The 23,084-nt window shown below is 40.6% G+C and overlaps 1 protein-coding gene across 4 annotated transcripts in view; it reads left to right on the forward strand.

Annotated features, from left to right (window-relative positions):
• GRK5 (G protein-coupled receptor kinase 5) overlaps positions 1-23,084 on the forward strand; it is a 331,566-nt gene that overhangs the window by 169,077 nt on the left and 139,405 nt on the right. For all 4 annotated transcript variants that reach the window (XM_033940660.1, XM_033940662.1, XM_033940661.1 and 1 more), the window contains exon 6: positions 10,697-10,789. In XM_033940660.1, the coding sequence (XP_033796551.1) occupies positions 10,697-10,789 (93 nt within the window). The remainder of the gene's footprint in view (positions 1-10,696; positions 10,790-23,084) is intronic.

The raw sequence follows: 23,084 nt of genomic DNA on the forward strand, positions 1-23,084 counted from the left end.
CCATTGACCTCAAGGTGTGTGAGCAGCAACAATGATAAGTAAAAAACAAACCAACCCATAATCTCTTCAAAGAGGAGGGAGCATCATGGACTCCAGTGGTGCCAGATGAACATGCTCCACTCCGCTACTGCAGCCAGTCCTCAAGGGGAAGACGTCAGTTTAAAAATGGCTTGCTTATCATAGGCTTTCCCACTGGCTTCTCAAAGAATAGAAGAACGGCTAAAATCATAAAAATGCAACAATTGACTATAATGCAAAGAACTATAACCATTGATTACCAATATAAAACAATGTTAATAGATAAATTGCAAAGTACTCTGATCATCCATTAACCAAGAAGCCATTTAGCTAGTTAATCTCCAAACTAAGGAGCCAATACCACTATAAAGAAGAATGGTCAGAGACGCTTTACATTTCAGAAAGACACCACAAGTTGTCAGACTATCTCAGTTTATCTTGGGGGGTGCACAGCATCTCTAGCATTCATTTAATATTAATGGTACTAGTGTATTGTGTTATCAATTATCACCTTTTCTCCCCATGTCTCCATTTTAAATCTTCATTTTGTCATTGACTCTTTATGACCTTACCTTAGTCCATTGATCTTCCTGGATCTCACTTCTGATCAGATGGCTTTGAGAAAGATTTCTTCCAGTGCCTGTGCTCCATTTTAATCTCAACTTTGGCGTAAACTTTGAGGTTCCAGCATTGTGCCTTTTTTATTTCAGAAGCTGTGTCCTACCCTATGAAAACCACCTAAGAATGTTCGTATTGGGCTACTGTTTTAATGAAAGCCTGGCCTACTCCAAACATAGATGAAATAATATTGAAATGTAACGTTTGTGATGAGTAACGTTCAAAAAGACTCGTCTGTCAGTATGCTCACTGGAGATGATGTCACATTAATGAAGTGTATATGAAGCTCTTTGCAAAGAGCTTTCTGTAATTTAAGATGATTGAGGCATTCACACACACCCCTCCTCACCACTTGCATTGTAGTAACAGTGTAAATTTAATCCAGTCCAATGCCAGTGCCATATGTGTCAAACCAGCACATGATGTCGGCACAATACAATTTATTATTATTCCTATCGTTTCTTCAAGTATATCTACTACAATCTCCTAAACTAAGGTCAACTTTAGATCAAGAAGATCCTTGCTTATTAATAGCGGGGAAACAAACTATGGGTCTCAAGTGCCCACGGCCGATTACCAGAACTAATCTTGGTTAATTGGCCTTCATGCGGGCTATCATTGATCCGAGTCTTTCCCTTCTATTTATGCATTTTTCCACATGCTGTTCTTTTTGTTCAATGATACTTAGCTCGGGTGTTGTGTACTGCCCGGCTTTCTCCACTGTTAATGTTTCCGCTTTTGATGCTAATACGTGACTGAAGATCTCCGTTTCGCTCTCGTATAATACTGAGAGCTTCTTCAGGATAGAGCGTTATATCATATAGGTTGTTCTAAGAAAAAAGAACAAAATACTTTTATTTTTTATAATAAATTCTGCTATGCAATGTTATTTTGTAACTAAAAACCTCTCATTCTCTATTTTTTTATTATATGCATTTCTGTCTTAGAAAATCTTGCAAGACAAATAAAATTCTTCTTTAAGGTGTATAATCAGCTTACTTACTATTTGATGTAACCTGCATTGGTACTCAGTGTGATATGATCCTCTGGATTGCCAACAAGTTGTCCACCGGTGGACTCTGATTTTTAACAGCGTTCTATGTCATTTCTGGTGTTCCTTCCCCAGAAGTGATGATTGAATTTATTTTACATTTTGGTCTTTTGTTTTATTTTTATGACTAAAGGTTATTATTAGTCAAATTTTAACTACATTTTATTAGTGTCTTTCCCAGTTTTTTTGGTTCTTAACATGTTTTATATTTTGTATATACCTATCCTTCAATGCATATAAGGGTTAAACGGGTTCACTAATTATATGCCATACATCTACCAAAGCTGTCTCATTAGTCCTCCTCTGGTGGAACCACTTGTTCACGCTGGAAGTGCTCCCACACCAGAAAGATTACCCATGCAAAAATAATTTTTACTCAAGGAAAATTGTTTCATATTATCAAATGCCCTTCCGGAAGAGCTTTTAAGATTTTTTTGTTTTTACGAAATCAAAAAATCTATTTACCGTGCTAATACAATGACGGTTCATAGACAAAATCGCGCGAGACAACGGCACGCCGACAACTAAGCACAGACAACTGAGCGTAAGGTTGACAGCGCGCCGAAGAAAAGCACTATTTTAAAGGGTTCCGACGGTGTTGGTGGGGAACCCCCCTATTTTACTTAACAGACATGGCACTGGCGATGTGGGGGGTTTGGGGGGTTGTAACCCCCCTCATTATACTTGAAACCGAACTTTTTGCCTGTTTTTTAGGGGAAAAGTTCAGTTTTAAGTAAAATGTGGGGGGTTACAACCCCCCACAACGCCAGCGCAATGTCTGTTAAGTAAAGTGGGGGGGGGTTCCCCCCCCACACCCCCTGTCGGAGCCCTTTAAAATAGTACTTTTCTTTGGCGCTCAGTTGTCTGTGCTCAGTTGTCGGCGTGCCGTTGTCTTGCGCGATTTAGTCCCGTCACCTACAATGACACCTCTCAGGAGGCAGCATAAGAATATAAGAACAGCTATCCTGTTTCCAACAGTGGCCAATCCAGATCACAAGTACCTGGCAGAAACCCAGACTGGACTGCCCTCCTGTGGGATGTCGTCGGTGACAATTCAAGAATGCATTGGATAAATACAGAGGATCACTAAGGATGGAATCCAGTAAAAGCAAAACTTCAATGACCTCTTTCCTTGACAAATGTGGGAGTAATTTTTAATCTTTTTTTTATGCTTCTGTTGATATAACTAATGATAATAAGAGATTAATAGCAAAATTGACAGCTGTGGCAATTCAAACTATTTGGAAAACATGGAAAGGGGCGTCTTTACTATCTTTTCAGTTTTGACAGAAATCAGTTGCCTATCTAAAAATATATGAACAGTAATAAGGATTGAATGTTGAGGTCGAATGTGTGTATATGTATGGATGCTGCACTCTGTATATGGGGAAGGGAGGGGTGGGTTATGTTTGTAGTTCATAAATAGTCTATGCTTTTATCAACAAACTTGTAAGCAATTTTTAAGAATCTGTATTCTCCTGTCTGGATGTTTGTTAAGAAAATTTTAGTAAACATTTTTGGAACTTAAATGACCTCATTGCTGGAGTGAGCTTTGACAGCCGCTTCAGAGGTTGAGATGTAAGACCAGTGCCCAGCAGGCTTCTATAATCTGCGTCCTGTAAATAGCAAAAGTAGGTCAGGATCAAGGCAGGAGTGGGCTTCAGCAACAACTCCAATAGTTGGGAAGCAAAACTAGTGCTGGGCAGACATCTATGATCTGTTCTCCAAAACTGTTAGGGAGAGAGAGAGATTAAGAATATTGGGGTTTAATCATGAAGAAATAGAACCTGAGCAGAGTGTCAGATTCAACTCTGGACATCTTGTTGGGCAGACTGGATGAACCCTGAAGCCTTTATTTGCCGACAGGTACTATGTTAATATGTTACTATACAAGATGAGTGAGACAAAAGTAATTGGGCTAAAGAACTGGGTGGCCAGACTGAGGGCTATTCTAGGAACTAGGCACTAATGTCTATGCACAATTACACAAGTAAACTTTTAGAATACTGTACTAGCATATAGGTGTATATGTTCACCAATAGCCAGGTATTCCACCTAGGTGTGAAATAGAGTAGTGTCCAACCCACTATGTAGCTGGTAAGGTTTTATATTACACTAGTTTTTTAGCCCGTTACTTTAACGGGTGCAAGAATTGATGTGTAGACTTAGGCATTTCTTTCTTTCTCTTTTCTTTCTTTTTCTTTTTCCTTCTTTCTTTTTCTTTTTTCATTCTTTCTTTCTCTTTTATTTATTTCTTTCTCTTTTCTTTCTTTTTCTTTTTCCTTCTTTCTTTTTCTTTTTTCATTCTTTCTTTCTCTTTTATTTATTTCTTTTTCTTTTTATTCTTTTTTCTTTCTTTCTCTTTTTTCTTTTTTCTTCTTTCTTTCTCTTTTTTCTTCTTTCTTCTTTTTTCATTCTTTCATTTATTTTATTCTATTCTTTTTTCTTTCTTTCTCTTTTTTCTTTTTTTATTCTTTTCTCTTTCTTTGTCTTCTTTCTTTCTTTCTTTTTTCTTTCTCTCCCTCTTGTTTTTCTTTCTTTCTTTCTTTCTCTTTTTTCTTTCTTTTTCTTCTTTCTATTCTTCTTTCTTTTCTATTCTTTCTGTCTCTCTTCCCCCTGTCTGTCTGTCTTTCTCTTTCTGTCTCTCTCCCCCCTGTCTGTCTGTCTTTCTCTTTCTGTCTCTCTCTCCCCCCTGTCTGTCTGTCTTTCTCTTTCTGTCTCTCTCTCCCCCCTGTCTGTCTGTCTTTCTCTTTCTGTCTCTCTCCCCCCCTGTCTGTCTGTCTTTCTCTTTCTGTCTCTCTCTCCCCCCTGTCTGTCTGTCTTTCTCTTACTGTCTCTCTCCCCGTCTGTCTTTCTCTTTCTGTCTGTCTCTGTCTCTCTCTCCCTTGTCTTTCTTTCTTTTTCTGTCTCTTCCAGCAGCACCCCATCCCTGCTACATGTCCAGCATCCACCAGGCTGAGCAGCACTGGTCCACCTCGCATTATCGAAGTAGGCCAGCCTATTAAATGCTCCGAGGCTGCTTGATGAAACCGCTGCTGCTGCTGCTGGTCCGGGGGTGAGAAGAAGAGGCATCGCGGCAGCATAGTCAGAAGGCAGAAAGTCAGCCTGCATCGGAGATCGGGGTAGGAAATCAGCTGACGCAGGCACTGTGCATGCGCAGCACAGAAGCATGGCGCAGGGAAGTGCGCATGCGCGCTAAGGGTTTTATTATAGTGGATAAGAATAGTTATACTGGAGCAGATCAATGGTCCTTTCCAGCAGTGACCAATCCAGGTCACAGATACCCGGCAGAAACCCAAAGAGTAGCAAGATTCCATGCTACTGATCCCAAGGCCAGCAGTTGCTTATCCCATGTCTATCTGAATAGCAGACTAGGGATTTTTCCTCCAGGAACTTGCCCAGAACTTTTTTTAAAACCAGCTACACTAACTGCCAGGCACATCATTCTTGAACCTATGGGTTGTGTATCTCTGTTTGTTAGATCTGATGTAGAGAGCCTCATTTTACAGTTTTTTTTTCTGCTCTATGTCCCCTCACTCTGGGCTATCCTGTAATTCCTCAGTTTTACTTGCACGCAAGTTGGTAGGAGCCTGTCTGTTCTGCTCATGTTTATTTTTCATTTAATTTCCATGGTTTGTTGTTGTTTTTTTAATCCAATCGTGAGGCTTTTCGGTGCTGCAGAGGATCCCAGTTAAGGGACAGCTCTGGCTGCAAGAGAACACAGATTCTGAGAGCAATAGTCTGTAGCCAAGAGGCATCCTGCTTTGCAAGCCTGCATTAGCAGTCCGGGAGCTCGGGGACCATTCCATTGGTAACAAGGCTCACTCTAGATTTTATCCACAGAGAGCTTGAGCGGAGGCTGAGTGGCCCTGTGATGGTTTTTCACCAGGATCAGCGGCACATGTAGCGCATGATGTGCAAGCAGATTTTCTCAGCCAACCAACTTTGGATCCTGGAGATGGACTTTATCTCAAAAAATGTTCAATGGCATTGTGAATTGGTGGGGGTGCCCGAGGTATGACCTGAAGGCATCAACAGCCAACAAGGAAGTAGCATGTTTTTTCATTCAAAGATAAGAGTCAAGAAGCGCCATTCTGAATTTCCTGGAACTCCCTACAGCCATTTCCTGATGGCGATCTGCACGGGGCAGGAGCATAGGAAGATCGCTCCTGCCCCGAAAGCCCTCTAGACCACCAGGTAAGGCCGGGAAGGCGGCAGGGAGGTGGGGGTGGGTCAGAGCCGGATAATCACGGTTTTTCTGCATTCGCGGTCCAGCTCTACCCGTATCCCCGTGAATGACGAGGGAGAAGTGTACATAAGAACATATAAATAGCCTTACTGGGTCAGATCAATGGTCCATCAAGCCAAGTAGCCTGTTCTCACGGTGGCCAATCCAGGTCCCTAGTGTGAGGTTTTGGAGGGGTAATGTTGAAGCAAATAAACCCCAATGATTTAGTGTGGCAGCCTTACAATCCACCAGGCCCCAGGTTCGACACCCTCATTGAAAATTCAGTTGGAAGTAAAATCAAATGACAAGCACAGCCAGAAGTGATTACATAAAGAATATAATGTGCAGAAATAGGCTTAATATTACAGAAAAGTAAGATTTATAAAGATACATCATGCATATATTGGGTTACAATTGTACAGAAAGAAATAGAAATAAGCTTTACAAATACAGAGTGGATTCAGAAACTGCTTGTGTGTGTGCCAGGAGAGAGGACTGTTTATCTGCATTACAGAGTCATGAGGAAAGAGAAAGAAAGAGAGAGGGGAGGGGTGATAGTTCAGACTTCAGGTTCCAGAAAGAGAGAGAAGGGGGGTATTGCAGAGAGGATGCTTTTATAGGTTGGAGTCTTATTCTAAAAAATGGAAACTATGTCCCGGTATCTTTCTGTTTATAATTGGTAAACTTTGAAACAATGATTAGTTTCATTGATAAGGAAGGAGTAACACAGGAATGGTAGATGGGATTAGTCTCTGACTTCTTTGTCCCATTCAAGTAGCATATCTTCTTGCTAAACAATCCAGTCTAGCTGGATGCTTAATGTACGTGAATTCTGTGCAGAAGCATTTAGGGTCTATCTATATCAACATTCCAGAGTCAGATTGATATAATGTCCCATAGGCTTTTGCTGACATTGGTTCGGCCAACCGAAAATGCTGTCTGCTAGCAATGCTAGGCTGACACCTAGTACCTGGCCAGAACCCAAGGAGTAGCAACAATCCATACTACTGATCCAGGGCAATCAGTGGCTTCCCCTATGTCTTAATAACAGACTATGGACTTTTCCTCCAGGAAATTGTCCATCCTACTGAACATCACCCTTTTCCAACATGGAGTCTTAATCTCATTCTGTGGGTTCTCTCGAGAGCTCCGTATGAGCCTTTGGAGATGGCATCATTGATGGATCTGACAGTTAAAACAGAGTTTTTAGTGGCAGTCACTTCAGTACATTGGATGTCTGAATTACAGGCTTTATACTGCAGAGAACCTTTTCTCTGGTTTTCGGAGATGAATGTAGTGCTGTGTAGTCCCACCTTTCTTGCCAAAAGTATTCTCTAGTTTTCACGTCAACCAGAAAATACAGTTGCTGGCCTTCACACTCTTGGGGTCCAAGAAGAGTGACAAAGCTCTGAAATTGCTTGATGTTCACAGTGTGTTGCTTTATCTGGAAGTGACTGATCATCTCTTTGTGCTGGTGGATACTGGCCGCTGGGGCTGGCTGACTTCAAAAGCAACCATTTCTAGATGGAGTTGTATAGATAGCTATTTCTTCAGCTTATATTGACAACCTCCAGTACCCTTAAAGACACATTTTACTAGGAGCATTGCTTGCTCCTGGGTGGAATCTAGAGCAGTTTCCCCTGAAGAAATTTGTATAGTGGCCACATGGTCCACTATCCATACTTTCACAAAGTTTTATGAGGTTAAATGTCATGGGCAAATTGGATACCACATTCAGATCTTCAGTACTTGCAGCAGGCACATCTGTCTCGCCCTAAATTCTGGGGAGTGCTTTGATACATCCCACAGGTTCAAGAATGATTTGCTTATTGTACTTATCTTGATGATTTTCTTTCTAGTAAATAGGCACATCATTCTTGAAGCCCACCCTGTCAAGATGTTCATTAACCTGCTTGCTGTCTCAGACATTTCTGTATTGCCAGATATATTTTTCCTTTCCTCTGTCTATCAAAGTCAAGGATAGAGGAGACCACTCCTTATTTTGAAGAGGCCACGGGGTATCTTTCAGAATTCCAAGAATGTTAGTGCAGGTTGCACTCAGGTAGGTGGCTTGTTTGTTCCATCTTGTTCTATGTTTAATTGTTTCATGATTATTTTGTGTTAAATGCAGAACAGATTTGTTTCTTAGGGAGACTTCCTGTACCCCTCCCTGTTATGTTTTCTTCTCTTAGGCTGACCATCTGCTTTGATATGACCTGAGGAGTTACAGGACATTCCAGAGTGAGGGGAAGTGGAGCAGAACAAAATGTAAATGAGGCTCTGTAAGCAGATCTTGCGATCAGATATACACAACCCACAGGTTCAAGAATGATGTGCATATTTACTAGAAAGAAGATTATCAAGGTAAATACCTAATCTTCCCCTACCACATCCTCTGGCAACACGTTCCAAAACTTAGCTATTTGTTGAGTGAAATAAATGTGTTGGGGGTTTTTTTAAGTTCAAAAAAGTTTTTATTGAATTTTTCAACAAACAGAATATGTGGCATAATCCAGCAAATACAAACTTTCAATGTTTTTTGTTTTGTGTCAGTCAGTGAAATTTCTGTATATTTCTTTATTTCTTTTTGAAACAAATGTTTTAAGAGTAATTTATTCCAATGTAACTTTTGAATGTCCCATAGTCTTTGTACTTTTTGAAAGAATCAATCAATTCACATTTACCTGTTCTACACCAAGTTTCAAGTTTTATTAAATTTTAATATACCGACCATCAACAAGTATCTAGCCGGTTTACAAATTAAAAATAAGATAAAAGTAATACTAATAAAAGTAATATTTAGAGTGGAGGCGTGAACATTCAGACTTTAACAAGACACACTAGATAGTGATGTTTAGAGAAAAAGCGGGAAAGGGAAAAGTTACATTGTTAAAAGTTAAAAAAAAAAGGAAAGGAAATGAAGAGGGAGAGGATAAAACATTAGGGATGGGATCGCTTCTTGAAAGCGGTTGGCGTGTTTAAGAATAGGGTTATATTCAAGAGCAAGAGAACGCATCTTGAAATAAGAATGTTTTAAATTTAGTCTTAAATTTATCGATTGATTTCTCGTGGCGGATTTGAGATGGCAGTGCGTTCCATAAAATAGGGGCAACTACAGAAAAGTTGGTTTTCCTGGTGTAGAAAAATTCCTTAATAGAAGGAACGGAAAGCAAGTTCTGGTCAGCCAATCTAAGGGTCCGTGAGGGGCAAAAAGGGATAAGAAGTTTATCTAGAAAGGGAGGTTGATGGGAAAGTTTGATTTTGAAAACTAGCATGATTGTTTTGCATGTGATGTGATGAGTTAAGGGTAGCCAGTGAGCTTCTTTCAGAATTTTGATACAAAAAATCAGCGATAAAAAATATTCCACTGTTCTTTTATTTTTTTTTATCTTTATTCATTTTGCATTATATAACAAGTGTAACAATAAATAACAGTTAAAAATTGAATACAATACTTGTAACTTTATCATATTCAGCATTAAAACATTATAATTTTAACCCAATCCCTCCAAACCCAACCATAATCTATGCATTCACAAAACTCCTATATAATATTCTTTATTATTGGTCTAAATATTAATAAAATTATAAAATCCCTCCCCCATTCCTTCCTTTTTATTGTATTTATAATGGAAAAATGGTCTCTATTAATTACACTATCTTGTCAATGGCCTCCAGATTTCATTAAATTTATTATAGTTCCCTCTTTGTATAGCAATTGCTCTTTCCATTTTATACATGTGACACAATGAATTCCACCAGAAGCAATAATTAAGTCTATTCCAATTTTTCCAATTAAATGTGATTTGTTGTATGGCGACTCCTGTATTGATCAATAAAAGCTTATTATTATTAGACGAAATTTGACTCTGTGTCCTCATTGATGTTCCGAATAGAATTGTATCATAAGATAATGCAACATGGTTTTCCAATAAACAATTTATTCCACCTGTTCTTTAAATACACAACTTTCTTGCAAAGCACATATTTTCAAGTGGGGTATGCACATGGGTGGGACATAGGCAGGATTCCCACTTAATACTTTTAGGCACTCGCAAGTAGAGCTCTATGGCTGGCATTGCTTATATAGGTGTACCGATAGTGTTACTCTAGTATTCTATAATGGAACCTAGACACATTGATTCCATTATGGAATAAGGCACCTAAATGACTGTGCTCAGTTACAGAATGACCTTTATTTTAAAACAGATCCTGCTAGTCACTAACAGTTTTAGGACTAATAGTGTAACTGATTCTGGAATATTTGGGTGACTTTCACCCTTCTTCACACTCTTCTGTATCAGGTGATTAGATAATACATAAAGCTTTTGGGGTAGATAATGGGAGGCAGAAAATACCATTTTTGCTGCTTCAGTAGGCCATAGTTTGATCCTTTTCCCCCTTGTGTTCTTAAGCAGTAATGAGTTTTGTTCTGTGGTATTTGTTATAAATGTTCAATTTCAGTTCTATTTCTTCCTAGCCTGTAGGTTTTGTATTCTGGGGTTGATTTGGCTTCTCATATAATTATTACTTGATGATGGTCTTGTATAATGGTATATAATGGATATGATGTATTTCATGAAACATCTCTCAATGGGATGGCATGGAGGGTTGATTTCAATCCTTTGTCTTTGATTTTGGTTGTGGAAGCTTCCTTGGATGTACCACAAGGAACATCGCTCACAGCTGATGTGGGATCCCCTCTCTCTGCCAGGTCTTTGCCACCCCCTTCTGTGAATCCTGGATTGTAAAATGCTTCTTCTTTCTTCCTTGTGAGATAGGCAGATCTTGGACTACTTGAGTGGGGAACCCTTCCAGGAGTATCTGGAGACCATGTACTTCGACAGATTCCTGCAGTGGAAGTGGTTAGAAAGGTGAGCTTTTATCAAGCTGCTTCCATTTTTCCAGCCCTCAGGATGACTTTGCTATGTGTTTCTGGCTCTGTGTCCCCAGATGGTGCAGACTAGTGCTGGAAAAAATATTTTGATTCAATTCAGCCTATTGAATCGATTTTTCGATTCGATTTTCCTGCCCAATTGGGTGTTTTTTCCCAAACATCTTGGTGGGTTTATTTTATAGCCTCTTCACCCACTCTACCCCCTTTTCCCTCTCCTACCCACACTGGCACTGTGGTGTAAACAAATTAAACAAAAAAGGCTTTCCTCTCTCTGTTAAATCCTAACTCATGTTCGCAGTCTAATACCAGCTCTGGCAGGGTACAAATTTCAAATCTGACACATTGTAATCACAAAACAGAATTATTTTTTCTACCTTTTGTCCATTATTCAAATCATGTTGGTTCCAGGCTCTGCGACAAACATCTTCTGATAATTTGCTTGCCAGGGTCTCTTGCCCATTTGTTGTTTTCTTCATTCTCTGTGGTAACCATCCATTACATTACATTACATTACATTAGGGACTTCTATTCCGCCTATACTTTGCAGTTCAAGGCGGATTACAAAAGAGCTAACTGGACATTTCCAGTGAAGTTACAACAGTTTTTTTTTTTGTTTGTTTTGGTCCATCTTCCATAACTGTCCTCCCTTTCATTTCCCTTCCTTCCCCCGGAAGTCTGGCATCTTTCCTTTCTTTCGTCTCTATTCTCATAGCTGCTGCGATGGACCCCCACCATCTCTCCTTTTCTCAACTACCCTTTCATCCAACATCTCTCCCTCCTTCCCCACCACCCCAGGTTCCACCAGCTTGCCCTTTATCGGCCCAACTACTCTCCTATCCAGTATCTCTACCTCCCCTCCCCCCACTACACCATCCTTTGTGTCCAACTTCTCTCCCTTTCTGTTCCTTCCCTCCCTAAATCCCATTGTCCACCATCTGTTTCCCTCTCCTGTTTTTAGATCCATTATTTCTTCTATCCCTCCCCATCTCCCCTCTCCCCCAAGCCCATCTCCCCTCTCCATGATCTCCCCATCCCCCCTCCACCATCCTTTTTTCCCCCGCTCCACGAAGTTCATCTCTCCCATCCATCTTCTCCCCATCTCTCCTCTCCAGTCCACCAAGTCCATCTCCCCTCTCCTTGAGTTCCCCCAAGTCCATCTCCCCCTCCACCATTCATCTTCCCCCCTCCTCCAAGTTCCTCTCTCCCATCCATCTTCTCCCCATCTCTTCTCCAGTCTACAAACTCCAACTAGTCCATCTCCCCTCTCCCCCCAGTTCTGACTCCCAACACAGAAGCCCAGTATTTGGCTGGCAGAGGGCAATACTTGTGCATTGTGGCACCTAACAAGAGCTCTGGGCACTTCGCACAGCGGATAAACACTTTTCCCGTGAGCTGCAGAAGATGCGGCCTTGCAAAAGCCGAGCAAGAAGCGTCTATGCAGCACTTCCAATGCGCTTGCACCGCTCCTCACAAGCCCCTGCGCGCCACCACGTTGCCCGGTGTTCGCAGGTACATGGGGCTCTGTCCGTCATGTGGCGACCGATGAAAGGCCAGCTGCTGGCAGGGCACGGAAGAGTAGGCGCCCTACTGAGCAGCAGCAGCAAGAGCAGTGCATGCAGATGGCGGATTGGGGGTGTTTGCTGGGCTCCGGGGGAAGCATGAGTGTGCATGCGGGAAGATGAGGCGTGGGCATCTGCTGCCAGCCAACCAGTTAAAAATCACTTTGCTGCTGCCGATCTGCATGCAGAGGTCTGCTGTACTTTCCCTTTACCACTGGAGTCCTTGCTTCTGATGTAACTTCTGGTTTCGCAAAATCAAAAGTTACATTAGATGGAAGGATTCTGGTGGCAGAGGGAAAGCCCGAACAGGTCTCTAGCAAGAGGGCTGACAAATTGGTGAGTTCAATTTATTGCAAAAACAAATCGATTCACCCGAAGTGAATCGGTGAGTTGGGCAGCACTAGTGCTGACTGTAGGACTGGTGGTATTTTGTTTAATAAACCTGCTTCTTTAATCTTCAAGTATTTATTGTTAATGTGATTGAACATATACAACACTTATTGTAATCTTGAAAATGAATAAAGAATTATAAATAAAAAAAAATCTTCAAGGTCTGTTGAGAAGATGTAAAAGCCTTAGAATGAAATGGACCAGGATGGCCCATGGGATTCTCAATCTGGTCTGGTTTCAGAGAGGCAGTATATCAAAGCTTAAACCTAAACATTATGTTTTGTAACAATTTGACTGTCAATATGGATCATGGATATTCATTGTGAAGCACAATTCTAGTTGAGAACCTGGTATCAGAGCTACAGTTTACAGCCTTCAGTAAAGGAGCAAAGATTTGCAACTTTGAAATAAGTGGGACAGCTGCAGCTAGGGTTTCTTTTTAAAGATGCCTTTGATATTTAATTTCTTAATACCCAGGTCATTGATTTTATTTTATTAATATGCTTTTATTTTTTGTTCCCTCATATACCTTTCCTTTTTTGTTCTACTTTCCTATATTAAATTGTATTTCATTATCCCTTTTTTACCTTATGTTATGAATATGATGAGTTAATTTTTAACCTATTGTATTGTTTTAAGTTTGTATTGTATTGTATTGTTCCCCTTTGAATGTATTTTAAATTGTTCATCGCTTAGAACTATGATTAAGCGATTAATCAAAAGAATTAATAAACTTGCAGAGACTTTTAGCTCTGATGTTGATTTTCCTAACAAAACCAAGACTACTATTTATTGTAAACTATTGGCAGTATACCGGAATTAATTAAACTTGGAAATTTGCATGCAGGCAGTGGAGTAAAACCAGGTCTGGATCAGCCTGTCCTGAAAATGTTGTCGGTTGTTAAACCTAGCTGCAGAGTGTTAATGTAGTTTCAGTGATTGTTTAGATTTCTCCAAGTGCTGCATTCATGTAATATCTTGAACATTAATTTCTTCCTGCTTGTTGCTTTGTGGTATGTTACACCCTTGTGCCCCTGCATAAAAGTGCAAGTGGTGACAATAATGCATGTACATTTACCTGACAAAGGTGGAGTTGTGATGCACTTTATAAAATACATATGAACATTTACCCTAGCTCCTGAGCAGATATAAATGTCTATAAGTTCATTTTAGCTGTGACTTCTGAAGGTTTTCAAGGATAATTTTATTAAGACGTACGGGTACCTGTCTGTTTCCAAGAAGGTTTAATTACATAAGAACATAAGAATAACCATACACTCCTTCCTCCTTATTCGCGGTTTCAGGACCCGCGGTTTCTCCTGTTTGTGGTTTTTTGTGCCAGGACTCCCCCCCCCCCCAGTAAATTGACTTTACCTGGTGATCTAGCAGTGACGCGGGGTCAGAGCAATCTTCTACACCCCTGCCCCTTGCAGATCTGTCATCGTAAATGGCTTCTGTGAGTTCCCATGGTCTCATGAGACTACAACAGGAACTCAAGGCAGCCATTTTCGAAGACGGCTCTGCACAGGGCAGGAGTGTAGAAAGATTGCTCCTGCCCTGTGTCACTGCTAGACAACCAGGTAAGGTCTAGGAGGGAGGCCGGGGTGGGTCAGAGCCAGCCCAAAAGTTATTTGTGAATTTTCAATATTCGCGGGCCAACTCTGTCCCTAACCACTGCAAATATGGAGGGGGAAAAGTTCAAGTTCAAGTTCAATTTTATTTGATGAATCGCCTATAACAATTTCTAAGCGATGTACAATTTAAAACATCATATGAGATAACAGACTCTATTAAAAACAAAATTTTTAACAAGTTTAAAAAAAACACAATAATTTATAACATACAATGTTAGAACTTAAGGGGTAACATGACTAACTAGATACAGTAGGAAAGAGGGGCACAGTTACAATATTCTCAGTCTAAGATAGAAGAAACATAAAGGGTAAAAACACATAGGAGGGGGCAAGGGATATATTTAGAAGATTAAAAGTTTTGAACATGAAAAATTTTAAATAAAGAGTTAAATCATTAAGTAGTAAAAGCATCTTTAAATAAAAAGGATTTTAAAACTTTTTTAAAGGAGCTGAGGTCTTTTTCTTTTCTTATATAAAGGGGCTAAGTTTGAGGTGCTAAAACGGAAAACATTTCGTTTCTTCTTGTGCCCACTATTTTTAAAGAAGGGACTGATAGAAGGTCTTGAGATGAGGACCGAAGATGAGGACTAGTGTGTACTAGGTGTACTAGGTCAGACCAATGGTCCATCTTGCCCAGTATCCTGTTTCCAATAGTGACCAATCCAATACACAAGTACTTGGCAGAAATCCGAATAGTGGCAACATTCCATGCTGCCAATCCCAGGGCAAGCAGTGGCTTCTCCCATGTCTGTCTCAATTGCAGACCACGGACTTTTCCTCCATGAATTTGTCCAAAGCTTTATTTATTTTTTTAAACCAACTTCATTGACCAACCTTAACTATTCTCTGAGTAAAAAAAAATTTCCTTCTTTTGGTTTTAAAAATACTTCCTTATAATTTTGAGGGTCCCCTAGTCTTGTAATTTTCGATGGAGTAAAAATTTGAACCGCTTGTACCCTGCTCTACATCACTCAAGATTTTGTAGACTCCAATAATATCTTCTCTCAGCCATCTCTTTTCCAAGCTGAAGAGCTCTAACCCTTTAGCCTTTCCTCATACGAGCAGAGTTCCATCCCCTTTATCATCTTTAAACCTTTTCTAATTCCGCTATATATTTTTTGAGATACGACAACCAGAACTGAACACAGTATTCAAAGTGAGAGCTCACTATGGAGCCATACAGAGATGTTATAACATTCTTTGTCTTATTTACAATCCCTTTTCTAATAATTCTTAGCATCCTGTTTTGCTTGATTGGCCACTGGCACACATTGGGTGGAAAGTTTCAGCATGCTGTCTACAATGACATCTAGATCTTTTTCTTGAGCCCTGACCCCCAAGGTGGACCCTAGCATCTGGTAACTATGATTTGGGTTATTCTTCCCAATGTGCCATCACTTTGTATTTGTCCACATTAAATTTCATCTGCCATTTGGACACTCAATCTTCCAATTTCCTTTTTTTAAAATAATTCTTTATTTATTGATTTTATAATTTTTGACAATCTTGGTCAAAACACTGGAAAAAAAATACCATGTGAAACAAAATATGTCCATCAGTGTTCTCCCTAGGGCCTTTCAGCTGGGCGGTCTGCCCGGCTGCCATCCATCGCGAATCCTGCAACTGCTGCCGCTGCTCAACATTTTTTTTTAAAAACCCACCTCTCATTGGCTGGAGATTTGGCACCTTAGCTCATAGTGAACTCATGCTTGGGGCTTTAAGGTGTGCGTGCCGGTTTCCCCTCTCTTCCCTCCGAAACTGGAAGTTACGTCCTGGGGGGTGGGGGGAAGAGAATAATAATTTATTTTTGTATACCGCCATACCCAGGGAGTTCTAGGCGGTTCACAACAAATAGATGAATTACATACCGTGCAATTGAAAAAAGAAGAACATAAGGCAATCGAAGGGTCAAACTAGTTTACATTGACAATTTAGGTGGGGGAAGGGCTAATATAGAGCACATACAGTATGTACTGTAAGAGAATACAATTGGATTTATGAGAAGGGGAAACAAAGCATATTAGATGAGAGGGGGAAGCAACAATCTTGGAAGGGTGGGGGGAGGAGGGGGAAAAAGTAAAGGAAGAGATGGGAAGCGTTGAGGAGGGGGAGGGGAGAGTTAAGGATTTGATCTGTTGCAAAGAAGAGTTTTTGGTCTGTTTTCTAATGTGGAGAAGGGGAACGTTAAGGCGGAAGTGGGAAGCATTAAGGATTTGGTCCATTGAAAAGTAGAGTTTTGAGCTTTTTTCTAAAGTGGAGGTATGAAGAGGCGTCAAGTATAATTTGGGCGAGCCATGAATTTAGTTTGGCCGCTTGAAAAGAGAAGGTTTGTTCGAGGAATCTTAAGATGACACGATTTCAGTGAGGGAAAAGCGAACATAGTTATTCTGCGGGAGCTCTTATTATTATAGTTCAGGTTGAAGTGGGGGTAAAGATAGTCTGGTGACATACCAGATACGGTTTTGTAGCAGATGCAAGAGAACTTAAATAGGACTCTGGATTCGAATGGCAGCCAGTGCAGCTTGTGGTAGAAAGGGGATATGTGTTCCCATTTCTTCAGGCCAAAGATAAGGCGGATGGCGGTAGTTTGGACCAATCTCAGCTTCTTGGTGATTTTCTTGAAGGTGTCTAGATAAATGATGTTACAGTAGTCCAGGACACTAAGAATAGAAGCTTGGACCAGCAGACGAAAGGAGGTGTCGTCAAAGTATTTTTTAATGGTGCGGAGTTTCCAGAGCACCGAGATACTTTTCTTAAACACTAGGTCAGTGTGTTTCTCCAGTGTGAGATGCTTGTCTAAGGTGACTCCTAGTATTTTTAAGGATTGCTTAATACAGTAGTCTAGACCATTGACATGTAGCGCAGTTTCCTTTATTTTGTCGCTTGGGGATACTAAGAAGAATTTAGTTTTTTCTGGGTTTAGCTTTAGTCTAAACCCTGTCATCCAAAGTTCGATCTGATTTAGGGTGAAAGATAGCGAGTTTAGAAGCTCTGAGGTAAAGTAAGAGAGCGGAATGATTATGGTGATGTCGTCTGCGTAGATGAAGAATTTGAGCTTTAAACTCTGCAGGAGGTTTCCTAGGGAGGCAAGGTAGATGTTAAATAGGGTGGGGTACAAGGGGGAGCCTTGTGGGACCTCACAAGGGTTGTCCCAGCTGTAAGAGGTAGTGTCGTCCTTGAACACCTTGTAGGTTCTTGTTGTCAGGAATTCGTGGAACCAATTGAGAACATGACCTGAGATTCCAATAGATGTTAGACAGTCTAGTAGAGTGATGTGGTCAATCAAGTCAAATGCGCTACTCAGATCGAGTTGCAATATTAGAGCGCATGAGCCTTGGCTGAATAGTTGATGAAGATAATCAAGCAGAGAAGCTAAAATTGTTTCAGTACTGTGACCTGACCGGAAACCGGATTGATTGTCATGTAAGATATTGTGTTTTTCTAAGTATGTGGTGAGTTTGGTGTTTACTATCCCTTCTGCTATTTTGGTAACCAGGGGGATATTGGCGATAGGTCTGAAGTTGGATGCAGTGTTAGATGGCTCTTTAGTATTTTTCTTAATTGGTGTAATCATAATGTGCCCTTGTTCTACTGGGAACTTCCCAGAGGATAGTAGAGAGTTGATCTAAATCAGCATTTTGGCCTTAAAATTGACTGGGGAAGCTAGCACACACGCCTTAGAGCCCTGAAGCATGAGTTCGCTATGGGCTAAGGCAGGAGACTGGTCAACGACAAATGGAAGCTTACAACTTGCTTCGGGCCTTCCTCGCTGCCGGGTCCTGCCTACTTTCTGTTTCCGCGAAGGCAGGACCCGGCAACGAGGAAGACCTGAAGCAAGGAAAGAGCAGCAAGTTGTAAGCTTCCCTCCATCACTGACCTATGGAAGATAGGTCAGCGATGGAGGGAAGCTTGCGACTCTGCCGATTCAAAGATGACATGAACTTCATTCAGGAGGGCAATAATAGCAGTCACTGGTCTCTCCAAAAGGCTGCTTGTCATGGATGTGGAGCATGAGTTCGATCTGCGAATTATGATTGTTCAAAAAAATTTCCTTTCAGTCAACTTGGAAAGAGAGAACAAATTGGAGATAGATCTATAGTTATTAGGGTCAGAATGATCTCCAGAGTTGGATTTGAAGATTGGATGGACAAGGGCTTTTTCCACATCTAATGATAAACTAACATTAATCAAATTTAAAGCAAGTGGCAAAAGGCTGTGAACTGACAGTTTTAAACACGAGGAAGGGACCGGATCTAAAGAACAAGTTGTACTTCTCATTAAAGAGAGGGTTTTGGATAATTTATCCAGAGACTGAAGTGAGAAAGATGACCAGTTTGATAGGGGCATGTTTCATGAGGTAGAAGTAGTAAATGATGGAGACTGAACTACTAAAGAATCTGTAAAATAATAATAATAATAATAATTTATTTCTTATATACCGCCAAAGCCATAGAAGTTCGAGGCGGTTTACAGTGAAGAAGAGCTGGACAATCAGCGAATGGGTACAATCAGCAAGTACAATCAGTAAGTGGAACAATCAGCAGAATAGATACAATTAATAGAGGTAAGAAGGGGGGCTGGAGCAATGTAATGGTCAGGAGAAGATGAGCGGGAAGGGAGGAGAAAGGAGGTCTAGGGGGGAAGGGTAGGGTAGGAGTCTTGGGTTACAAATCAGTTAAATAGATTAGTTTTTAATAATTTTCTGCAGTTTAGGTAGGATGAAGAGCGCGAGAAAATATTACACAGCCAGTTGAAGAATTTGTTGGTAAAAATGAATGTCTAAGTTTAGTAACTTTATTAAGAAAGTGATTCCCTAAAACATCAGCTGAGGGAAACAGATTGCACAATGGAAGGTAAGAAGTGAGTCTTGATATTAATGAAAAAGACATCTTGGGGGGTTATCAGATCTTGCATCCTGCTATTTTTTTATTATATTCCTTTTGAAGGTTTCTACAGGCTTGTAGATCAGAGGAATTATGTTGCTTATGCCAAACTCACTCTGAACTGATGTTTCAGGAGGTGAAGACTGCTGTGATACCAGGACTTTTTGCATGTTGTATTAGGAATAAATGTCTGAATAGGGGCAATGGTGTTTAAGGCTGTTTGCAGGCTCTGATTCCAGCTAATAAGGCTAGTGAAGAGGGGCTACTGGGCTAGATGGACCATTGGTCTGACCCAGTAAGGCTATTCTTATGTTCTTAGAAGCTTGCTCCTCAATGGATAAAAAAAGGAAATCCACAGGAAAGAAAGAAAAATAAAGGGGACATTCTATATGCAGTGTTCTTCCTAGAACCTTTTAGCCGGGCACTCCGTGCGGCTAATTTAGATGACCACCCGGCTGCCTTCTATCGCGAATCCTGCCGCTACTGCCACTGCTCAACATTTTTTTAAAACCCCCCCCAAAAAAACCCCACCTCTCACCGACTTGGAAATTTCCCACCTTAGCTCGTAGCGAACTCATGCTTCGGGGCTCTAAGGTGTGCGTTCTGGCTTCCCTTCTCTTCCCTCTGAAACGGAAAGTTATGTCCCGGGGGGGCGGAGAGGAGAAGAGAAGGGAAGCCAGCACGCACACCTTAGAGCCCCGAAGCATGAGTTAACTACGGGCTAAGGCAGGAGACAGGTCAATGACATTGGGAAGCTTACAACTTGCTGCTTTTACTTGCTTTGGGCCTTTCTCGCTGCTGGGTCCTGCCTACTTTCTATTTCCGCGAAGGCAGGACCCGTGGTGGTAAGAGGACAGCAGCTTTCTTTCGTATGATGAATGAATAAAGCAGTTAGGGCTCTTCAGCTTGGAAAAGAGACTGCTAAGGGGAGATATGATTGAAGTCTACAAAATCCGGAGTTGAGTAAAATTAGTACAAGTGGATCCTTTTTTTTTTTTTTTAACACCATGTAAAATTAAAAAGACTAGGGGACACTTAATGAAGTTACAATAACATCCAATAACATAGCCAATTTTAGACCTGTCGCAAACATCCCTCTTGCTGCTAAATTAATGGAAGGCCTGGTAAACGCTGAACTAAATACCTACCTAGACAAATTCAACCTTCTGCAGAACAACCAATCAAGTTTTAGACCCGGCTTCAGCACCGAAACAATTATGGCCTCGCTCCTAAACCATCTACATTCCCTTCTCAGTCAAGGCACCAGTGCAATGATTCTACAACTGGACCTAAGTTCTGCCTTCGACCCCCTAGATCACACCATCTTAATGAACTGTTTAGAATCCTTAGGCATCACAGAAAACGCTTACAACTGGTTCCAGGAATTCCTCGAGTTCAGATCCTATCAGGTATTCAAAGAAGACAAATTCTCCTTCAGCTGGAAAAACAACTGCGGGTTGCCCCAGGGCTCCCCGCTATCTCCGACCCTATTTATCATCTACCTTATCACATTGGGACACCTGCTACAAAGCCTAAAACTCAACTTTTACATCTACGCTTATGATATTACTGTAGTACTACCACTAACCTGTCTGTCGTCAGACTTTATTAATCTCTTAACCAATACCCTAAAGCAAATAGAGCTTTGGATGACGGCCTTCAAACTAAAACTGAACACAGAAAAAACTAAATTTTTCCTGGCATCTCCCAATGAAAAGATAAAAGACAACACGATTCACGTGAATGGCCGTGATTATGAAATTGACCAAACTATAAAAATACTAGGAGTCACCCTTGACAAACACCTAACCCAGGAAAAGCATACAGATTTAATGTTCAAAAAAAGTATATCAGTCCTATGGAAGCTCCGTACCATTAAAAAATACTTCGATGATTCATCCTTTCGATTACTTGTACAATCATCCATCTTGAGTACGCTGGATTACTGCAACATTATATATAAGAAGACACTTAACAAGCTGAGATTAATTCAGAACACTGGGGTCCGGCTCATCTTTGGTTTAAAAAAATGGGAACATATCACCCCATACTTCCAGAAACTCCACTGGTTGCCGGTGGAATCCAGAATACTCTTCAAGTTTGCCTGCATCAGCTACAAAGCTATCTTTGGGATGCTACCAACTTACCTCGCCTCTCAATTCATCCTCAACTGCTCTAATAAGAGCTCTCGCAGAATAAATCTCTTTAATTACCCATCCCTGAAATCATGTCTTTACAAGAAGTTCCTAGTCAGAATGTTATCATTTCAGGCAGCCAAACTTAACACATGGCTCGTAAAACCCATTCTCGAGGCCACTTCTTACGCCGACTTCAGAAAATCACTGAAGACCCGTCTCTAACAAATTCTAATTCCCAATTCTTGCCCAATTCCCCTCAGCTATCCTTATCCCAATTCCTAATTCTCTTGATTTTAGATTAACTCATCCTTCTTCCCATTTGTAAAGGTATTCCACCCAAATTGTTTTCCCCTGCACCCCACTCTCTGACTAGATACTTCCTTTTGATTCAAACCATCTTGGTTCTCTTCCATTTGCAATTTGTATCCCAGAAAGTACTTTTTCTGTTCTCCTTACATCTCATACACTCATTGTATGTATCTCGTTGTAAACATCTCTTACTTCTTGTTGTAAATATCTTACTCTCATTGTATGTAACTTGTAAACCGCTTTGAACTTATGGTATATTAGTATATAAGAAATAAAATTATTATTATTACAGGGAAATACTTTTAAAACCACTAGGAGTAAATATTTTTTCACTCAGAGAATAGTTAAGCTCTGGAACACATTGCAAAAGGATGTGGTAAGAGTGGTTAATGTAGCTGGTTTAAAAAAAGATTTAGACAAGTTCCTGGAGGAAAAAGTCCATAGTCTGCTATTGAGACATACATGGGGGAAGCCATTGCTTGCCCTGGATTGGTAGCATGGAATGTTGCTACTATTTGGCTTTTTTTGCCAGGTACTTGTGACCTGGATTGGACACCATGAAGTCGGGATACTGATGGACTATTGATCTGACCCAGTAAGGCTATTCTTAAGTTCTACTTGTCTTTTCTTATAAAATAGTTCCAATTTAAGTGGCCACTTGGTTTCCTGACCTAGGTGAGTTGTTAGAAAAGTACCCTTGCTGTGTTTTCACACACCCACCAACCAAAAATGTCAAATGAAGAAAAATGTATGACAACCTACTGGCCACCAGAGCAGTGAAACTGGACCGACAACTCACCAATCTGCTGATTTCGACCACAGACTACAAAACCTTCAAAAAAGAAACAAAAACCCTACTCTTCAAAAAATACATAAAACCAATATAACACAACCAAACATACTCTGAACTCCTCCTGCAATACCAACTACTCCTTAGCAAACCAGAAAATGTTCAAACTATTCCCTAAGTACTTCTTAATATCTTAACAATTCTTATGTAATCAGCCTTGAACTGCAAGGTAAAGGCGGAATAGAAATCATTAATGTAATGTAATGTAGATACTGCCCACAGATGGGGCTTTTAATCGTGGCCTAAGCCACATAATATAATTAACCAGGTTAGCTAATGTGTCATCTGGTATCATGGTTGGATTGCATTGTGGGAGATCTAGTGACCCCTCATATTATATTTGCAGTGAACAGGCAGGATGACAGTACCGAAGCACAGAGGGATGCATTAAAGGCCATTGTTAGGGATTGATAAACAGGGCATTTGCCCTGGGCCCCTGTATTGGAGCAGGCCCTAAACCTGCCTCAAGCTGAAGGCGGCATAGGCTGAAGTCCAGCTTTTAGACCCCC

This window comes from Geotrypetes seraphini, chromosome 4, assembly GCF_902459505.1.
Source record: "Geotrypetes seraphini chromosome 4, aGeoSer1.1, whole genome shotgun sequence".
Classification (NCBI taxonomy): Eukaryota; Metazoa; Chordata; class Amphibia; order Gymnophiona; family Dermophiidae; genus Geotrypetes; species Geotrypetes seraphini.